The sequence below is a fragment of the Phalacrocorax carbo genome, chromosome 14 (assembly GCF_963921805.1).
Source record: "Phalacrocorax carbo chromosome 14, bPhaCar2.1, whole genome shotgun sequence".
Taxonomy (NCBI): Eukaryota; Metazoa; Chordata; class Aves; order Suliformes; family Phalacrocoracidae; genus Phalacrocorax; species Phalacrocorax carbo.
This window is the reverse complement of record NC_087526.1, coordinates 13,246,351-13,261,823: the sequence shown is the minus strand read 5'-3', so window position 1 is coordinate 13,261,823 and position 15,473 is coordinate 13,246,351. Positions and strand designations below refer to the sequence as shown.

At 48.0% G+C, this 15,473-nt stretch overlaps 2 protein-coding genes across 2 annotated transcripts; both read left to right on the top strand.

The window, feature by feature from the left end:
* The first annotated feature begins 562 nt into the window (after window positions 1-562).
* Window positions 563-8,664, top strand: LOC104044279 (protein FAM83D). Its single transcript, XM_064465764.1, has 4 exons — window positions 563-1,108; window positions 3,958-4,125; window positions 5,025-5,149; window positions 5,520-8,664. The coding sequence occupies exons 1-4, from the start codon at window positions 656-658 to the stop codon at window positions 6,472-6,474; spliced, it is 1,701 nt and encodes a 566-aa protein (XP_064321834.1). The 5' UTR covers window positions 563-655; the 3' UTR covers window positions 6,475-8,664.
* Window positions 8,665-9,040: 376 nt separating this feature from the next.
* On the top strand, window positions 9,041-14,785 carry LOC104040780 (protein FAM83D-B). Its single transcript, XM_064465765.1, has 4 exons — window positions 9,041-9,657; window positions 11,521-11,688; window positions 12,289-12,413; window positions 12,661-14,785. The coding sequence occupies exons 1-4, from the start codon at window positions 9,205-9,207 to the stop codon at window positions 13,052-13,054; spliced, it is 1,140 nt and encodes a 379-aa protein (XP_064321835.1). The 5' UTR covers window positions 9,041-9,204; the 3' UTR covers window positions 13,055-14,785.
* The last annotated feature ends 688 nt before the right edge of the window (window positions 14,786-15,473 follow it).

The following is a 15,473-nucleotide window of genomic DNA, read 5'->3' as shown; positions in this document are numbered from 1 at the left end:
CATTGGTTTACATTTTGGGACTCTGCCTAAATGTCCCTGCCTCTCCTAGAACCGTCGGCGCTGCCAGGAGGGGCCTAGAGGCGTCCATCCAGGCAGCGGGGTAGCAGCGCTCCTCGTTGTCCTGCCGCTGGCAGCAGTTCCCTGCGGGGACACGCAGGAAGGCCGAAGCCGTATCAGCCCGCCCTGGGTGTTGCTCTGTTTGAGGCGCCGGGCCAGGTGGCTGTAGGGTGCATCAGGCAGGGGGGCCGCCCCCGGGAGGCTCGATGCGGGCGAAGGTGGAAGGGCCCCCGGTGTCTCGGGAGGGCGGGGCTGCCCGGAGCCCGGCCCTGCAGCCGCAGGGAAGGGGCTCGGGGGTGCGGGCCGGGCGGCGTGGGATGGCCGCCCCTCGGCCAGAGGGGCTTCCGCGGGGGGCGGCCTCCGGCGCCGGGCACTAACGGGGCCGCGCCGCCGCCCCCCCTCGGCCGGCCCTGGGGGCGGCGGCACGGCCTGGCGGGGCCGGGCGGGCGGTGGGGCCGGGCCGCCTCCGCCGCAGCCAACCGCGCGGCGGGGCGGGACGCGGCTGCCCCACTGGCGGCGGCGGCGCGGCGCTGTTTGGATTCAAAGCCGCTATAAAGGCTTGGGCCAGCGGCGCGGCGGCCCGGAGTGGCTCCGCGCCATGGCCAACGCCTCGCAGTGCCTGGAGGAGGGCGCCGGGCGCTGGCCGCCGCGGCCGCCCGGGCCCTACAGCGAGGCGCAGCGGCTGGCGCTGGAGGAGCTGGTGGCGGGCGGCCCCGAGGCGCTGCGGGCCTTCCTGCGGCGGGAGCAGCTGCCGCCGTTCCTCTCGGAGCCCGAGGTGCAGGCCATCGCGCGGGGCGCCCTGCCGCCCGCCGCGGCCCCGGAGCCGGCGGGCGAGCCCTCGCTCGGCGCCTCGCCCGACGCCTCCTCGCTCACCTACTTCCCCGAGCGCTCGGACCTGGAGCCGCCGGCGCTGGAGCTGGGCTGGCCGGGCTTCGCCAGCGGCGCCTTCCGCGGGCTGACGCGGGTGGAGGCGCACTTCCAGCCGGGCTGCGGGGAGAGCCTCTACGGCTGCAAGGAGGCGGTGCGGCGGCAGATCCGCTCCGCCCGGCAGGTGAGTGCGGCTGGCGGCCGGGGGGCCCCCCTCGCCCGCCCCCCAACGCCCCCAGCCCGGGGCCCTTCTCCGGCGGGTCAGCGAACCGAAGCACAGATCAGCGCCAGAATCAATGACTGTCCCCGTTGCCAGACTCCGAGCAAGGCCAAGTGGCTTTAAAACCCCGTCGAGTAAGGAAGGCCTCGGTAGGACAAGCTCGTGGCACCCAGGGACTGGTACTCACCTTAGCAGTGTTCCTCCGTGCCGCACCCCTGAAACCGCGGTGCCGCTGACCTTGCTCCGGAGGCAGCGGGGTGAGAGTTCCCCGCCGCAGTACCGCATGCAGCCCCGCGGCTGCTCCTCGTGGCCAAAGCACCCGCCGGCTTCGGGCTGACCTTGCTCTTACCCAAAGTGGAAGGTTTCCTATTGCAGGTTCCTTACTGATGTGCTCTGCAAGACAGATTCCCTTGCAGAAATCTCCTACTGTCCCTTAGAGGCCTTTTTTGTGGCACATCTTTTCTTATCAAAGAATGAGATCTACAGAGGTAACCCTATGACTGTATCTAGCTTCTTCACTCTTTTCTCCTCATTAATTGGCCCCCAAGTAATGTGCAGACGGGCTCTGAGTGGGACTTTCCTCTTACAGGAATGGATGGGTTTGATCTGATGCAGAATATGGCTTAAAAAGATCATGCAGAGCAGCAATTTCTAACTGTTCTCTGTAACTCGTTACGTTACCTGAGTTTATAGCCTCTAACTGTAATCCCCAGGAGGGAACCACCCTTCTCACTAGCAGCCTTACAATTGGCTTAGCTAAGTTTTAAATTCATAGCTTCCTCTTCGGGTGGCCAGGTGAAGCAACCTCTGGCTCTGCATGTAACTTCTGCTGGCACATGGTACACCCTGAATTAGCAATTTTGCTTAGTCCCTACTTGTTTCAGAGTGCAGAAGCTTAGGGTGTGGGTGAGGATGGCATGAAGAATGGGCTTCTTGCCAGAAACGGTCACAGGGGAAGCTCCGTTCTCATCTACCTGCTAAAGACTAGTCTGGTGATTCAAGTAAACTCTGTGAAATCCTCTGTTTCTCCTAAAAGCTCTACTTGTTTGTAATGTTCTTGCTTGTAGCATCCTGCCAAACGCTTTCCCTCGTACCGAGCCAAGTGCCAGGCAAGCAGTTCCTGCACCGCTGTGTATGTGCCTGATCCAGGGAGTGTTTTTATGGACACGGAATGGAGAGAAATTTTGACCGCCTGTAATTTACTGACTACCAGGCGTTGTGTGATTTTGCTCAATCACGTCTGAGTTCTTCGGGTTAATGTGAGGAACAGGAAAACTTCAGGTGCTCGCTAAAATGCAGTTATTCAAGTGGCTAAAGGGGACGTTGTTGCTATCTTGCCCCCTCTATCATGAAGGGATGAGTGTGGAGAAAAGGGTTTTCTCTCTCTCCTCTAAACACAACTGTACCTTTGCTCATTTTGAGTAGAAGGTATTCCTTTTCCAACTGCAAATTCTGGAATTGGAACTCAAATGTGCTGCTAATTGAGGAGTCATTTGAAGGCACCAGTGTTTCCAAGGGGTTTAGGGTGGATTGTTCTGTTTTCAGGGGTTATTTTCTTACTCATCTGGTCTTGTCAAAAGCATCTTATTTTTCTTTATCTTCCTTTGAAACTTAGATAAGTAATAGGGTGGAGAAAAACACAGGAGACACGTAGGAAGCACAAGCATAAGCTAATTTTATTTGGAAATACCAACATGCCTCTGTGTGTTATACCTAAGAACTCATTCATACGGAGCCAGTCCCTTAGGGAGCAGGGCACAGGTGTGAATGCAGAACGTAGCCTGTTCTTGTGGGAAACCTTTCCTGTGAGACCAGGCAATGCCACACACAGAGCAGCTGTGTTGCACGCATATACGCCTTGGGTGGGTCACAGCAGTGCGCGGCTGCCTTACGTATCCGCGAAGGGCCAGTGCCAGGTACCCGCAGTGGTTGTATAATTGCTGTCCTTGATGCTGGTCTAAGAAAGAGAATAGAAAAGTAAGTCATGAAGCCAAATCCTTTATGGCTTTGTCTCCCCACACAGATGTGTGTTCCTCGTTTTGAAGGGTGAGGGTTCTAGCACTGACACAGTGCTCTGAATTAGCTGGGGAGATTGTTCGTAAATGTAAGACTGTCATCTTGTCTTTGGCACATTAAGCGAAAATATTCTCATCTTAGGATTTGCCTTCCTTAAAGAACTGTTGAGTTGAGTGAGTGGAAGGATTTCCTGTGAAGGTATGGGATGGGAAGTCAGAATACATCTAATTAGAGTCTGGGAATAGTGAAAAACATTGTCACAGAACTAGTGTATCTCTTGGTAACTTATATAGGGACAGCATTCCCCTCCTACCACACAAAGAGAAAGCAATGGGGGTTTGTGAGATGTTCAGCTGTGACAGTGAGGAGGCCATTTGAGCTAATTCTGCTGCAGGCAGTGGCTATCTGTAGCAGGTGTGCCATGCTGGGAGCACAGGAGTGGAGGTGGCTCGTCTGGATTCCCGATTCTGCTGTGATAGCTTCCCCGATGTTACCGAAAGGCCAGATGACAGGAGATTTTGTAGGAATGCGGGCTGTGAAAGTGCTCGAAAGCAGCAGCAGACATGAGGGGAGAAAATCCCTTCAGGCTTATGCTTTGCACTCCAGGGCACAGCAAATTTATAGAAACATTGTGGGAATACAGAAATCTCTTACAACTTGCGGGGGCCTGCGTGGCAGGACACAGAAATGTGCATCTGTCTTTGATGATAGCAGCAGGAGAACATGGCTGGGGGAGGCAGTGACCTGGCCTTGTGTAAAACAAAGCTCTCGAATGAGCATTGTAACTATTTTTGCAGGTGATTGCACTTGTGATGGATTCCTTCACAGATATTGATATCTTCGGCGACCTTCAGGATGCCTATAAGAACCGCAAAGTCCCTGTCTATATCCTTCTTGACCAGGACTTTCTACCCCATTTCTTGGAAATGTGCAAGAACTTAGGAGTTTGTCCTGAGCAGGAAAGTGTAAGTACCAAACGTGGGTGGGTGTGGTTTGGTTTTATTTTTTTGTGCAACAATTTATAGTTAAGGATACCAGAGCTATGCTTCTATAAAACATCAGGCTCTCTTGAAAGACTAAGGCATCCTGTCAGTTTGATAACTGACATAAAAGGGAATTTTCTGACATGCTTCTCTGCTCCTGAAGATCAGGGCTCAATATCACGTGGTTCTAGTACAGTCTCTAACATCTGAAACTGCTCACAAACTCAGTGAAAACTGTGCGGAAACAGCATGTCTACTCCTACCCTACACGACCCGTATGTGGGAGCTACAGCCATGCTATGCAACAACCCGCTGTGCTGGGTGGAGCGTACACGGTCATCCCTGTCCTGAAGAAGCAACGGTTTTCAGGCATCTAATTTTGCAGGATCTAAGTAGGTTTATTCTTTGGCTCAAGGAACTGCTTGCTAAGGAAAACAGAAACGCAGGAAGCTCAAGGGTGGTATAGCTCCGGTCACATCTCATTTCTTTCCTAATACATAGCTGCTTTCTTTTAAAAGGGTTTGGATGATGTGACGCAGGTGACTTATTTAATTCCTCTGAATATAAGCTGAGATGACTGTGTTACGGCTCAGCTTAGTCAGGCTTACGTTCACCCCAGTGAGAGTTTCTCTGGCCGGGAAAACACTCCTCCCTTTGTGGGTAATAACTAATAATGTGTTTTCTCCACAGGCTCTCCTTAATCTAACAGAAATTTAGCACTGTGTAACTAGTAACACTCACATGCAGACAGTGTAAGGAAGTTCATTTCATTCCTATCTTCCATAGTGTGCGTAGCTGCTCTTAGGTAGACTTGCTAATAAAAACTTTCTGGAAGTTAACTTAAATCTGATGTTACTTTTTTCCCTTCTTTTCTGAAACAGATGATGAGAGTTCGAACTCTCACGGGGAACACGTACTACATGAGGTCGGGTGCCAAAATTGTTGGGAAAGTCCATGAGAAGTTCATGTTAATTGATGGCATTAGAGTGACAACCGGCTCCTACAGGCAAGTATTGGGGTCTGCTGGTGCCTGATGAAGCTATACAAAGGGGGAGTTTCTGCAAGAAGGAAGTATTAACTTTGCTGTTTGCCTGGTATTAATGAATGCCGATGGCAAGTGGACTAGCTGAGTCCTAAATAGAACTAACACAAAACTGGCAACAGCTTTGGAAAACTGGTTTATACAACTAATTGCTAGCAAAGCACTTGCCCATGGCTAAATAGAGTTCTTCCCGCACAAGAACTTGAAGTGAAAAGTCTATCGACTTTACACCTTCCTTATGCACAGACCCTTCTAAGCTGAGTCTTGCTATCGGTAACTGTACATGTTGAAATGCACTGGAGATTAACTGTGAATCTTGGTTTGTTTTCAATAGTTTCACGTGGTCCGATGGGAAGCTGAACAGCAGTAACTTGCTGCTATTGTCAGGTCAAGTGGTTGAACATTTTGACCTCCAGTTCAGGATTCTTTATGCCCAGTCGATGCCCATCAGCCCTAAGTGGCTGTCCAGCTGCAGGAACAGTGGGATATTTGATCACCTGGTGAACAGAATAGAGTCCCCTAAAGAATATACAGTAGAAGACCACCTGAGAGCAGAATTTGCCAGATTGGCTAGTACTCCAAAGAAATTGTTGAAAGAACTAGATCAGGCTGAAGATACTCCTGGAGGCAAACCTTGTAACCTGGGGCATTCTTGCCTCTCTGAAGAGGAGTGGTTCAGAGATCAAGAGGCCATACTGGAACGGAGAAGCACATCGACTCAAACTGGTCCATGGGAAGAGAAGCCCGCAGTGACCACGTGTAACGCTGCCACGCAGACCAGCGCTGTGACGGCAGAAACCGGCACTCAGACTTCCGTCACTCCTAGAACGACGGGCACTCAGACATCAGTTTTGCTGAAGACTGTGGTGACACAGACGAAGGAAGATGAGTACACAGAAACACCCCTGCTTCACCGAAAGCTGTCAAAAGAAGGATCTTCTCTGTTGGGAAAGGCTGTATCGAGTTCTAGTCTGCGATCGCTGTCTTCGTCATCGTCCCAGTGCTCTCTTGCAAGCTCTACCAGCTCACTATCTTCTCTCCGGTCCTTTGAATATTCTAGCAGTCACAGGGCAGGATATTTCCAAAAACTGCATAAAGAGAGGCAATTCCACTACTCCACTATCAGGTCGAAGCTTAGCCACATGGTGGATATCCTGTCCCGGAGGGGACGTGTACCTGAAAACTACATGACCCAATACACCGGAAGATGCAATCTAAAACAGAGGCGTGACATCAGTGCCAGCCTGCGCAGCCTCCGGGACGTTTCACTCTTTTCTCTGAATAAATGATTACTGCGCTGAATGCAGAACACAAAAGCTCCGCTCTCAAATCGCAGTCACTTTGTGCCTGCTGACTCTTCCGCTTCCTTCCAACACTTTTATGTTTTTAATACGTGTGTACATCACTCTCCAGCACTTTGTTTTATACCGTGCAATTTAAGCAGTACAAAAAGAGGGGTTTGTTTATACTGTAACTACTTACATGTGCCTCTTACGTGCATGAGTGGTGAAGGTTTATTTTAATTCTGGATGTTTAACCTGAAAAGTAAACTTATTGCTGCTTCCTAGGATTGCTAATGCTCTGGCTTTAATTTATGTAGATTTGGAAAAATCTGAGTCAGGCTGATCTTGCCCAGAGTGGCTTTGGAGATTTGGCCTACATCAAAGTATACTCAAATATTTTTTTTTTCTTTTTAATATTCACTTTTATTTTTACTTTATCTTTGGCATGAGGAGAAACAACTTTTATAAAGAGCCATAAAGCTAATTTTATTTTAAGTCTGACTTCAGAGCTGTATACACATTACTCCTCCACCAAAGTTGTGAAGGGTCTGTTGGAGCAGTTGCAAATTTTACCTTCAACTCTATCCTTTTTCCATCGTTTAAGCCTTCTGAAATGGACTGAGCAAACTAGCTCTTCAGTCTGATCGTCCTCTTGTACCTTCGTGTAGAGAGAGAGGAGGGTGTGTTTATATATACACATGCTCAGAAGAGCATCTTTTTAAAACCAAGACCAGGAAGCAGCAACTTAGTACTCCAAGATCGCTGTTCCCATTTTAAGTACAGGCCTGCTGTAAATGTTCCTAGTATTCGGAACGCAAAGCTAGGTGTATTGGACCTGTAAGACTAATCTCGGGGATGTATTGCTGCAGTGTCGGGTTTTTGTGCTTGCGAGTGGGAGCTGAGGCGATAGCTGGAGCTCGGTCTGTTGCTGCAGCATACCTGTTGTACTTCTTTTGGGGTGACTTCCAAGAACTTTGTCTCTTGTGCAACTTGTTACACAGAATTAAGACTTTTAGTCTTAGTGCTGTAAAATGAGTTTCCAATTCTTGCTCAGTCGAGGAATGTCTGAACCTTCTTGTTTCCGTTAAGAGCTTCTGTAAACAGCTTTCTGCTTTGGAGTGAACTCAGGGGCGAGACAGTCACTGAGGGCACACGGCAAAGTCCCTGTTCAGAAGTAAACTGACAAATGCACTACAAAACGTTAAGGGTTATGTTCGCTAATATAGTACAAGTAAGTGTAAAAGTGAAAACAAACCCTATTTTTCTCTTCCGACTGTCCTATCTGAAATATTCTGCACTTCCTCTGTTTATCCTTTATCCGCTACTAACTTAGTTTGGGAGCTGCAGTGCCGCTCTAGTTTTTGAAAGTACTCTAGTTTTTATATTAAATGGATCTTGGATTGCTTTGCAGAGACATTACCTGAATATTTGTTTAGCAGTATTCTGTGCATGTGTGGGCTCACGTCTGTGCTTGCTGGATCGCTCATTGAGCACTGTGTGGATTCGCTCTCTGAGCTCTGCCCTGTACTGTTAATCTTTAGATCTCTGCCCCAGTACTTCAGTGACCAGTCAGACTGAATTCTGCCAAGGCAAACGAGAGTCTGGGTTATGTATTTTCATATTATTTATGGGTGCTTGTGTCCAGTAGATGGCATGTTTCAGCTGTTGTCTTGAATATTCCTGTAAAGAGCAATGAATGAGTGAATAAACAGAAAAATATCCTAAACTCAGCAAGGCTGCAACTTAAGTGTAGAGAGTAACGCTTTATTCTACTAACTTTGGCGTTTCTACCTCTGAAATCTATACGGACAAAGAGGCTTGGCTACTTTTATTGCTTGGATTTCAAAGCAGCCGCTCCTTCCCTAAAGCTGTAAGACAGATGTATGAAGAAGTGTAGGTGGGGGAAAAAATAACCACTCTGCAGCTTTTTAAAAGATACTTTCTTGCCTGGTCCCTGGAGCTGGAACACCTGGAGCGAAGCAAGTTGCAGAGGGGGAGCTGATACACACCTTCAAAGCCAATCCTGAGTTGTATTTTCAGGAGCTCGTGCTCAGCAGTGCTTGATCGTATGTAAAGTCAACTTGCTTGTCTGTGTGCTCTTTCACTTCCTTACACGGTGCAGCTGTTACAGTGCTCCCACAAGGAAAAGAAAGAGTTTACAAATAAACTCCTTTTGCCACGGGGCTTTTCACCCGATCGCTGCCGAGCTTTGTTTTCTATTTGCCTGGCATTGTGATTCTGGGTGACTAAGGCAGCGCTTCCCCTCTTGCTGGTGCTTCCCTGCAGCCCTGGGAGAGCAGAGCAGCCCGTAGCGAAGCCGCCCGGCCGGGAGGGCCGCTTGCCCCCTCTAACCTTAGGAGCAGCCTTTTGATCGGGCCGGGGAGCAGGTCGAGGGCTGTACTTAACTCTCCCTGCGTAATTCAAGGTTTGCTCTTCTGTGGATGCTTCCCTGGGCGGGAGGAGGCCAGCCGGCTCCGCCACCCGCGCCTCTCCCGTGGGCGACGCTGCTCCGACGCCCCTTTCCCAACGCCGCCGGGGGTGCGAGGGGGCAGGCGGAGGGGAGCGGGGCGGGGGTCCTCGCCCGCGGGGCAGGCTCCGTGCGGGGCAGGCCCCCTGCCCGCTCCCCCGGGGCCGGGCGGCGGGGCGGGGAAGAGCCTCCCGCGCGTGGGGCCGGCCCCGCGGAGCCGCTATAAAGGCTTGGGCCAGCGGCGCGGCGGCCCGGAGCGGCTCCGCGCCATGGCCAACGCCTCGCAGTGCCTGGAGGAGGGCGCCGGGCGCTGGCCGCCGCGGCCGCCCGGGCCCTACAGCGAGGCGCAGCGGCTGGCGCTGGAGGAGCTGGTGGCGGGCGGCCCCGAGGCGCTGCGGGCCTTCCTGCGGCGGGAGCAGCTGCCGCCGTTCCTCTCGGAGCCCGAGGTGCAGGCCATCGCGCGGGGCGCCCTGCCGCCCGCCGCGGCCCCGGAGCCGGCGGGCGAGCCCTCGCTCGGCGCCTCGCCCGACGCCTCCTCGCTCACCTACTTCCCCGAGCGCTCGGACCTGGAGCCGCCGGCGCTGGAGCTGGGCTGGCCGGGCTTCGCCAGCGGCGCCTTCCGCGGGCTGACGCGGGTGGAGGCGCACTTCCAGCCGGGCTGCGGGGAGAGCCTCTACGGCTGCAAGGAGGCGGTGCGGCGGCAGATCCGCTCCGCCCGGCAGGTGAGTGCGGCTGGCGGCCGGGGGGCCCCCCTCGCCCGCCCCCCAACGCCCACGTCCATCCCCCCCTTCCTCCTCACGTCCATTCCCCCCCACCCTTCTCCCCATCGTTTACTCTCAGATAAACGCTTTATTTGTTTTACTTTAAGTTGACTTTGCTTTCTTTTCTATTTTCTCATTGCTTTTTTTCCCCGCCATCTTCTGTATTTATTATTTTTAATAGGTTCAGTATTTCCAAGCTTTCCCCTCCCCATGTTGATGAAAACCGCGTCGGTGCTCTCCGGGCCTCGCTAAGCTCACGCAGGGAGTTGGCACCTGAGAGCCATCCGTCCTAAGCGTGCCTGTTCCCAGCCCTTTTTGTCCGGTCTCAGCTCTTTCCAGTAGCTGTCGCTTCCGCAGCGGGTGCACAGCAAAGCTTGGGGGACAGGCCGGAGGGACAGAGCTGCGCGGGCGGTAGCTGGCTTCCAAGGGAGGTTTTACTCTTGGAGCTTAGGCCAATAATCAGGTCTTGACTTGAAATATCATGAGAATCTGAATAGTAACTTGAAGAGAAACCTCATTTTTATCTTAAATAGAGAGGTGAGATGTAAAGAGCAGTCAGACACAAGTGAATTCTTTTTTAACTGTTTCTTTTCCTATTGGAAGAGTTTGAAAGACTCTGGAAAACTTGTTTTGGAAATAAGGTCACCTTTTTATTCACACAATGCTTTTGAGGAAAAGACAGGAAAAAACCCTCTTGCCTAGGAATTAGAGACCGAATTTGTCTAACAGAGAGCTAGACCCCTGTTTATCTCAGGGTGAGGAAGAAACCTGAAGCAATGCATTTATTTTGCTGCTGTTCTGGTTCTTCCAGGATGGTCTCAGCACCCCCAAACATCTTCACGATCCACTCGGTGCTCCTGTTACTCGGTGCACAAGTTACTGACGCAGCTGAAGAAGACTGGCAGCAAAATGTCTTACTTTTCCTCATGCAAAATACTTTTTCTATCAGCTCGGTTTTTTTGGAGAGGTGTCAAGTCTCCCTTGCCTTCGTACGTCTTGGCACTGCTCTGGAAGTGGGGGGAAAGGAGAAAATGCTCAGACTTCTGTAATTTTTATCTTGAAGGTGAAGTTATGTAGGAAAAAAAGGGAAGGGTTTAGAACAACCTTAATTAAACACCGTGAGCAATGTGCTACTGAAGAGATGCAGGAGCTATCATTGGTGCTAATTAGCAATGAACTCTGATTTTTAAACAGAGGAAAGGTGTCTTTCCACACTAGGCTTTCAGACTAGATGACTCATGCCTAATGAACCAAAAAAGATACAGAACCTGGCAAAAGAAGCTTCGGTGTCTGCTGCTGAAATTGTAGTAAAGAATGAAATTCTACAATGCGATAATAAAACTCTTAAATTACGTTATCTGCTATAAATCAGCCAAGTGACAACAAAATTGGGGCGAATAATCTTTAACACCAATTTCTGTCCATAAATTCAATACCTGGGTTTTTTTCTATTTAACTATATGGGGACATGAATAAGCGGTAACAGTGAAGGGGCGGGGGCCATGTATATTGTCTCCTGTACCTCAGTGTACTGTACTCGGTAATCACCTTTACCAAAATACCATTCTCTTGACAAAACTTTATGTTAATTAGTTATTTTTTCCTTTCTCTTCTCTTTCTTCAATATCCGTTACATGTTTCAGCAGTCCTGTGAACAGCAGAAGAATATACCATGTCACAGAAGACTATACTATGTTCCATAACCACCAGGAAAAAAAAAAGGGGGGGAGGGAATATTTAATTTGAAAGCCAAATTCCTCATGTGCCATCTCCCTTGGGATGCCATGGAGACAGCCTCATGATTTCTTCTGAAACTTGTTGCAGATGATTGCCCTGGTTATGGATTCCTTCACAGATACCGATATCTTCAAAGACCTCTTGGAAGCTTGTAGCCAGCGGCAAGTTAAAGCATATATCCTTCTAGATCAGTCTTCATTTCCCCACTTTCTAAAAATGTGCAGGGATCTGGGAGTTGACCTGGAACAGGAAAAGGTGAGCCTTGTCATATTCATAGGGATAGAAATCCGATCCTCTCATGGCTGTAATCTTTGAGCTATCACAAGAAGAAACTATTTTGCCTGCTGCCACAGCTTAAAATGGGTTTTCTGTAGCTCTAGCTCTTTCTTGGAAGATTTGACCATTCTTGCATAAGAAGGCAAATAACAGAAAAACTGAAGTCTTTATAAGCAGCTGTTAGAGTTGCTTTCTGAGCACAAATACTAGTTGAATATTCAAGGAAATGCAGGAGGAATGACCAGTTCCTAAAGCATGACTGGAGTTGCTCAGGCTTGCTGAGACTTTGAAGGCTGATGGAAGAGCAAGTTCTCAGGAGTCTGTGGAGTTCGGGTCTCTCTGTTTGGCAACAGGAGTTTTTTTACCACCACATTCTGCACAATCGGTTTATGGGTCTGCCCCTTAATGCCACCTCTTTGCCTAGTAAAACAAGACAAAGTTATCATTTGGTTCCTAGAGGGTGAATCTTGTGCCACCACACAGCAACCTCTGCTTGTTCATCAGTGATCGTATCGTTGTGTGTTATGCCTTTAAATGCAATAATTTAACTTTGAGATCCACGCGATGTATCTTTAACAGTTGATCAGAATTCGGAATATCACAGGGAACACGTACTGCACGAGGTCAGGTGCCAAAATTGTTGGGAAAGTCCGTGAAAAGTTCATGTTAATTGATGGCATTAGAGTGACAACAGGCTCCTACAGGCAAGTGCCAATTTCCTTCTATTGCTTTACGTGATTTTTTTACATGAAGAGGAAAAACAGCCATGTTGCAAAACTGCTTTCCTTATCGCAGCTTATTTGCAACGATTGTCCTAAAAAACCCACACCACTCATCACTTGGATTGTAAGAACAATCTAACTAAAAGTGATGAAAGAGAATTCTTAGTTCATACTTTGTTTACTATTTATTTTCAATTAACTCAGAATTTTCTCATTCTTCCTTTGCTAGTTTTACATGGACAGATGGGAAGCTGAACAGCAGCAACATCTTGATCCTCTCAGGCCCTGCAGTTGCACACTTTGACCTGGAATTTCGGATTCTTTATGCCCGGTCAAAGCCCATCAACCTCAAAGAGTTATCCAGCTGCAACAAGAAGAATAAGGTGTTGGACCAGCTGGTCAGGATAACAGTAGCTTCCAGAGACTTGACCAGGGACAACTTCCTGAGAATGGAGTTTTTGTATCTTAGAGCGTTTGTAGGAAATCTAAAAAGGAAGCGAAGCTGGCTGCATGCCTCAAGGGAGGCAGTCTACGTGTCCAATAATGCAATGCATGCCTCGCCTCCACTGACTAAGAGGAATGGCTCTCTAGTTATGAGGCCACCATGGATCATAGAGAGATGACCTGCACGTTCACTTGGAGCGAGAAGCAGAACCTCAGGAACAGCGTCCAGCGTCCGTGTCAGTACTGGCCTACAGTGTGTTTGTGAGAGCAGCTGGGAAACAAACTCGAACTGCGAGACAGTGATACTGGAATTGTGGTTTCGTGTGAAGGCCACTGTAATGTACTTCAACAGATACAGTTACGGTATTGCCTTAGGCTCAGAGGTGTCTTTAAAAAAAAACCAAAACCAACTCTTATAACACTGGAAAGCCAATATTGACTTCTAGTATTCTGTCAGATTTTCATTTTTCCACCTGTTCTTACGTGTTTTAAGCCGATGGGTTAGCAGTGTCTTAGGTCAGTAGCTCAAACCTTTTTTTTTATTTTTTTGTTAAGGAATCTAGGTATAGAAAATAATATTGCTTAAAGCTCTTCCAAAGATGAATAGCAGGACTGCTGCATGGTTCTGAAATCAGTCTAAGCTTAGTCTTGTGTTGCACAAAGTCTCCACAAACTGTTTCATGCCACAGAACTGAACTGGAGTAACCATAATCTAGAAACTAGTAGAACAGCACGACGCTACTAGTCCTTGAATGTTACATTTTCTTTACATGAAGCTGTGCTGCTAGGCAGAACGAGCTAATGTGTCAGGCACACAAGGGTTTTGCAATGATTGAATTTCAAATTACCTTTTCTTTAGAATGATAAGAATTCTTGGGTTGTTGGACATCACACAATAAATGTGTGCAAGGGATAATATTCCAAATAACATACTATGTAGCAGAGCCAAATGAGACTGTTTTCTTGGCGTTACTACATATATTGTTTGGTTTCTTTATGGTTGGTACTGCTGTCTGGTCTTATGGGAAAAGTTGAGTAGATCTGAAATCTGTGAAGCTGCTGCTACTTCTTGAAAGTCTTATGTCCACCAGACATGCAATAACAAGAAAGTTAGAAATAGAACCATTTATTTTTGAGGTTTCATGCAAGGTTTTTTCTGTGGTTTTTTTTTTTTTAATCCATCCATTTCTGGAGAAAAACAAAGACCCCAAATGAATAAACTATCCTCCCAAACAGTCGTACATTGAGGCACTGAAGTTCCAGTAACCTGCTGGTGCAGAAACTTGTTAGTCCAACCATGGCAGCTGTGGCAGAAGCAAAGGTACACCGTTTCTCAAGTTGTTCTTGAGACTCTTGCTACTGCAAAAAACTCAGGGATATGCTTGCACAAGTGCCTTGGGGGTGCTGGGCTTCAAAGGGGAAGGTTAAAACTGAGCTGCGAACTTTCACAGGGGTCTCCGCTGAACACCGGCAAGGTAATGTTAAGTCAGACATACAGCGCTTACAGAAGTGGTGTTTATGGACAACGCACTAACGTACTGATTAGGATGCAACTAATCTGCCCTTTTCTTCTGCGCTTACAATCATGGAAATGTAATAGCTCTGACTCTCCTACTCTGTAAATGTTTGATAGTTCAGAGTTTAATACTCTTACTTTCATCCAGATGTAAAGAAGTTTGAAATATGTATTTTTATTAACTCCATTTTCTGTAAACACAAAACCATACAATGTTGTACTCTTTGCAAAATCTGTGCAATCTTATTTCCACAATAATTATCTGCAAATGTTTTCTCAAACAATGAAGATAAAAACTTATATTTATCTCATACTTTAATAGGCAACTCTTTCCATGTGCCATTAGTAGGAATTTTTCTCAACAGTTGCTAATATACTGATGATATAAAATGCTGTTGATGAGTTATGTTTCTTTTTCATACAGTGGACTTAATCTGAAAAGTATATTGAAGTAAATAGCTAGAATTTTAAGAATGTCTTTAATTATAACTAAATAACCTCTTTTTCAAGCGGTTACCTAGAAACTTGGTGTAACAAGTGGCCATGAAGGTAAGGCCTTTTAAAGTGCAGTCTGTGTCCATCACCACAGCCGCACTGTTAGCATGTCAAGTTATTAATGAAGAATGAGAACAATTAACAAGAACTGAAAATGTGATTTTTTTTTTCCATGAGTTTTTGGCAGCATTGCTAAACTTATTGGAAGCTGGGAATTTTTTTTTTTTGTTTTGTTGGGTTTTTTTAACTCCAGCCTATATATTAATTAACTCAAAGTCTACATTAAATTTGAGTCAATAATAACTTTCATGGGCTGCCGTCAGCCTGTAGTAGGGCACCGGTAGATCTATTAACTATTACTGTGGTGGTTTTCGTTCTAGTCCCTCAGCTGTCTGGTGAGAAGTACATCGGCCATGGCACACGCGTCCTTTGTGTGGAGGAGGGAAGCGATTAGCTTTACTTAACAAGACAAGGTCTTTTTGGAGGCATTTTTTTCAAGGCCCTTAAATCCTAGGTTCTCCTTCAGGTTATACACTTCATTTTAGCAACAGGAGTGGTATCTGGAGGGCTGCATTACATGCATTTCA

Bases quoted from the DNA above. Each gene is read 5' to 3' on its own strand.
- LOC104044279 (XM_064465764.1), top strand. From the start codon at position 656: ATGGCCAACGCCTCGCAGTGCCTGGAGGAGGGCGCCGGGCGCTGGCCG. The intron at 1,109-3,957 runs GTGAGTGCGGCT...CTATTTTTGCAG, and splicing joins AGATCCGCTCCGCCCGGCAG to GTGATTGCACTTGTGATGGA. The intron at 5,150-5,519 runs GCAAGTATTGGG...TGTTTTCAATAG, and splicing joins GTGACAACCGGCTCCTACAG to TTTCACGTGGTCCGATGGGA.
- LOC104040780 (XM_064465765.1), top strand. From the start codon at position 9,205: ATGGCCAACGCCTCGCAGTGCCTGGAGGAGGGCGCCGGGCGCTGGCCG. The intron at 11,689-12,288 runs GTGAGCCTTGTC...TATCTTTAACAG, and splicing joins TTGACCTGGAACAGGAAAAG to TTGATCAGAATTCGGAATAT. The intron at 12,414-12,660 runs GCAAGTGCCAAT...TTCCTTTGCTAG, and splicing joins GTGACAACAGGCTCCTACAG to TTTTACATGGACAGATGGGA.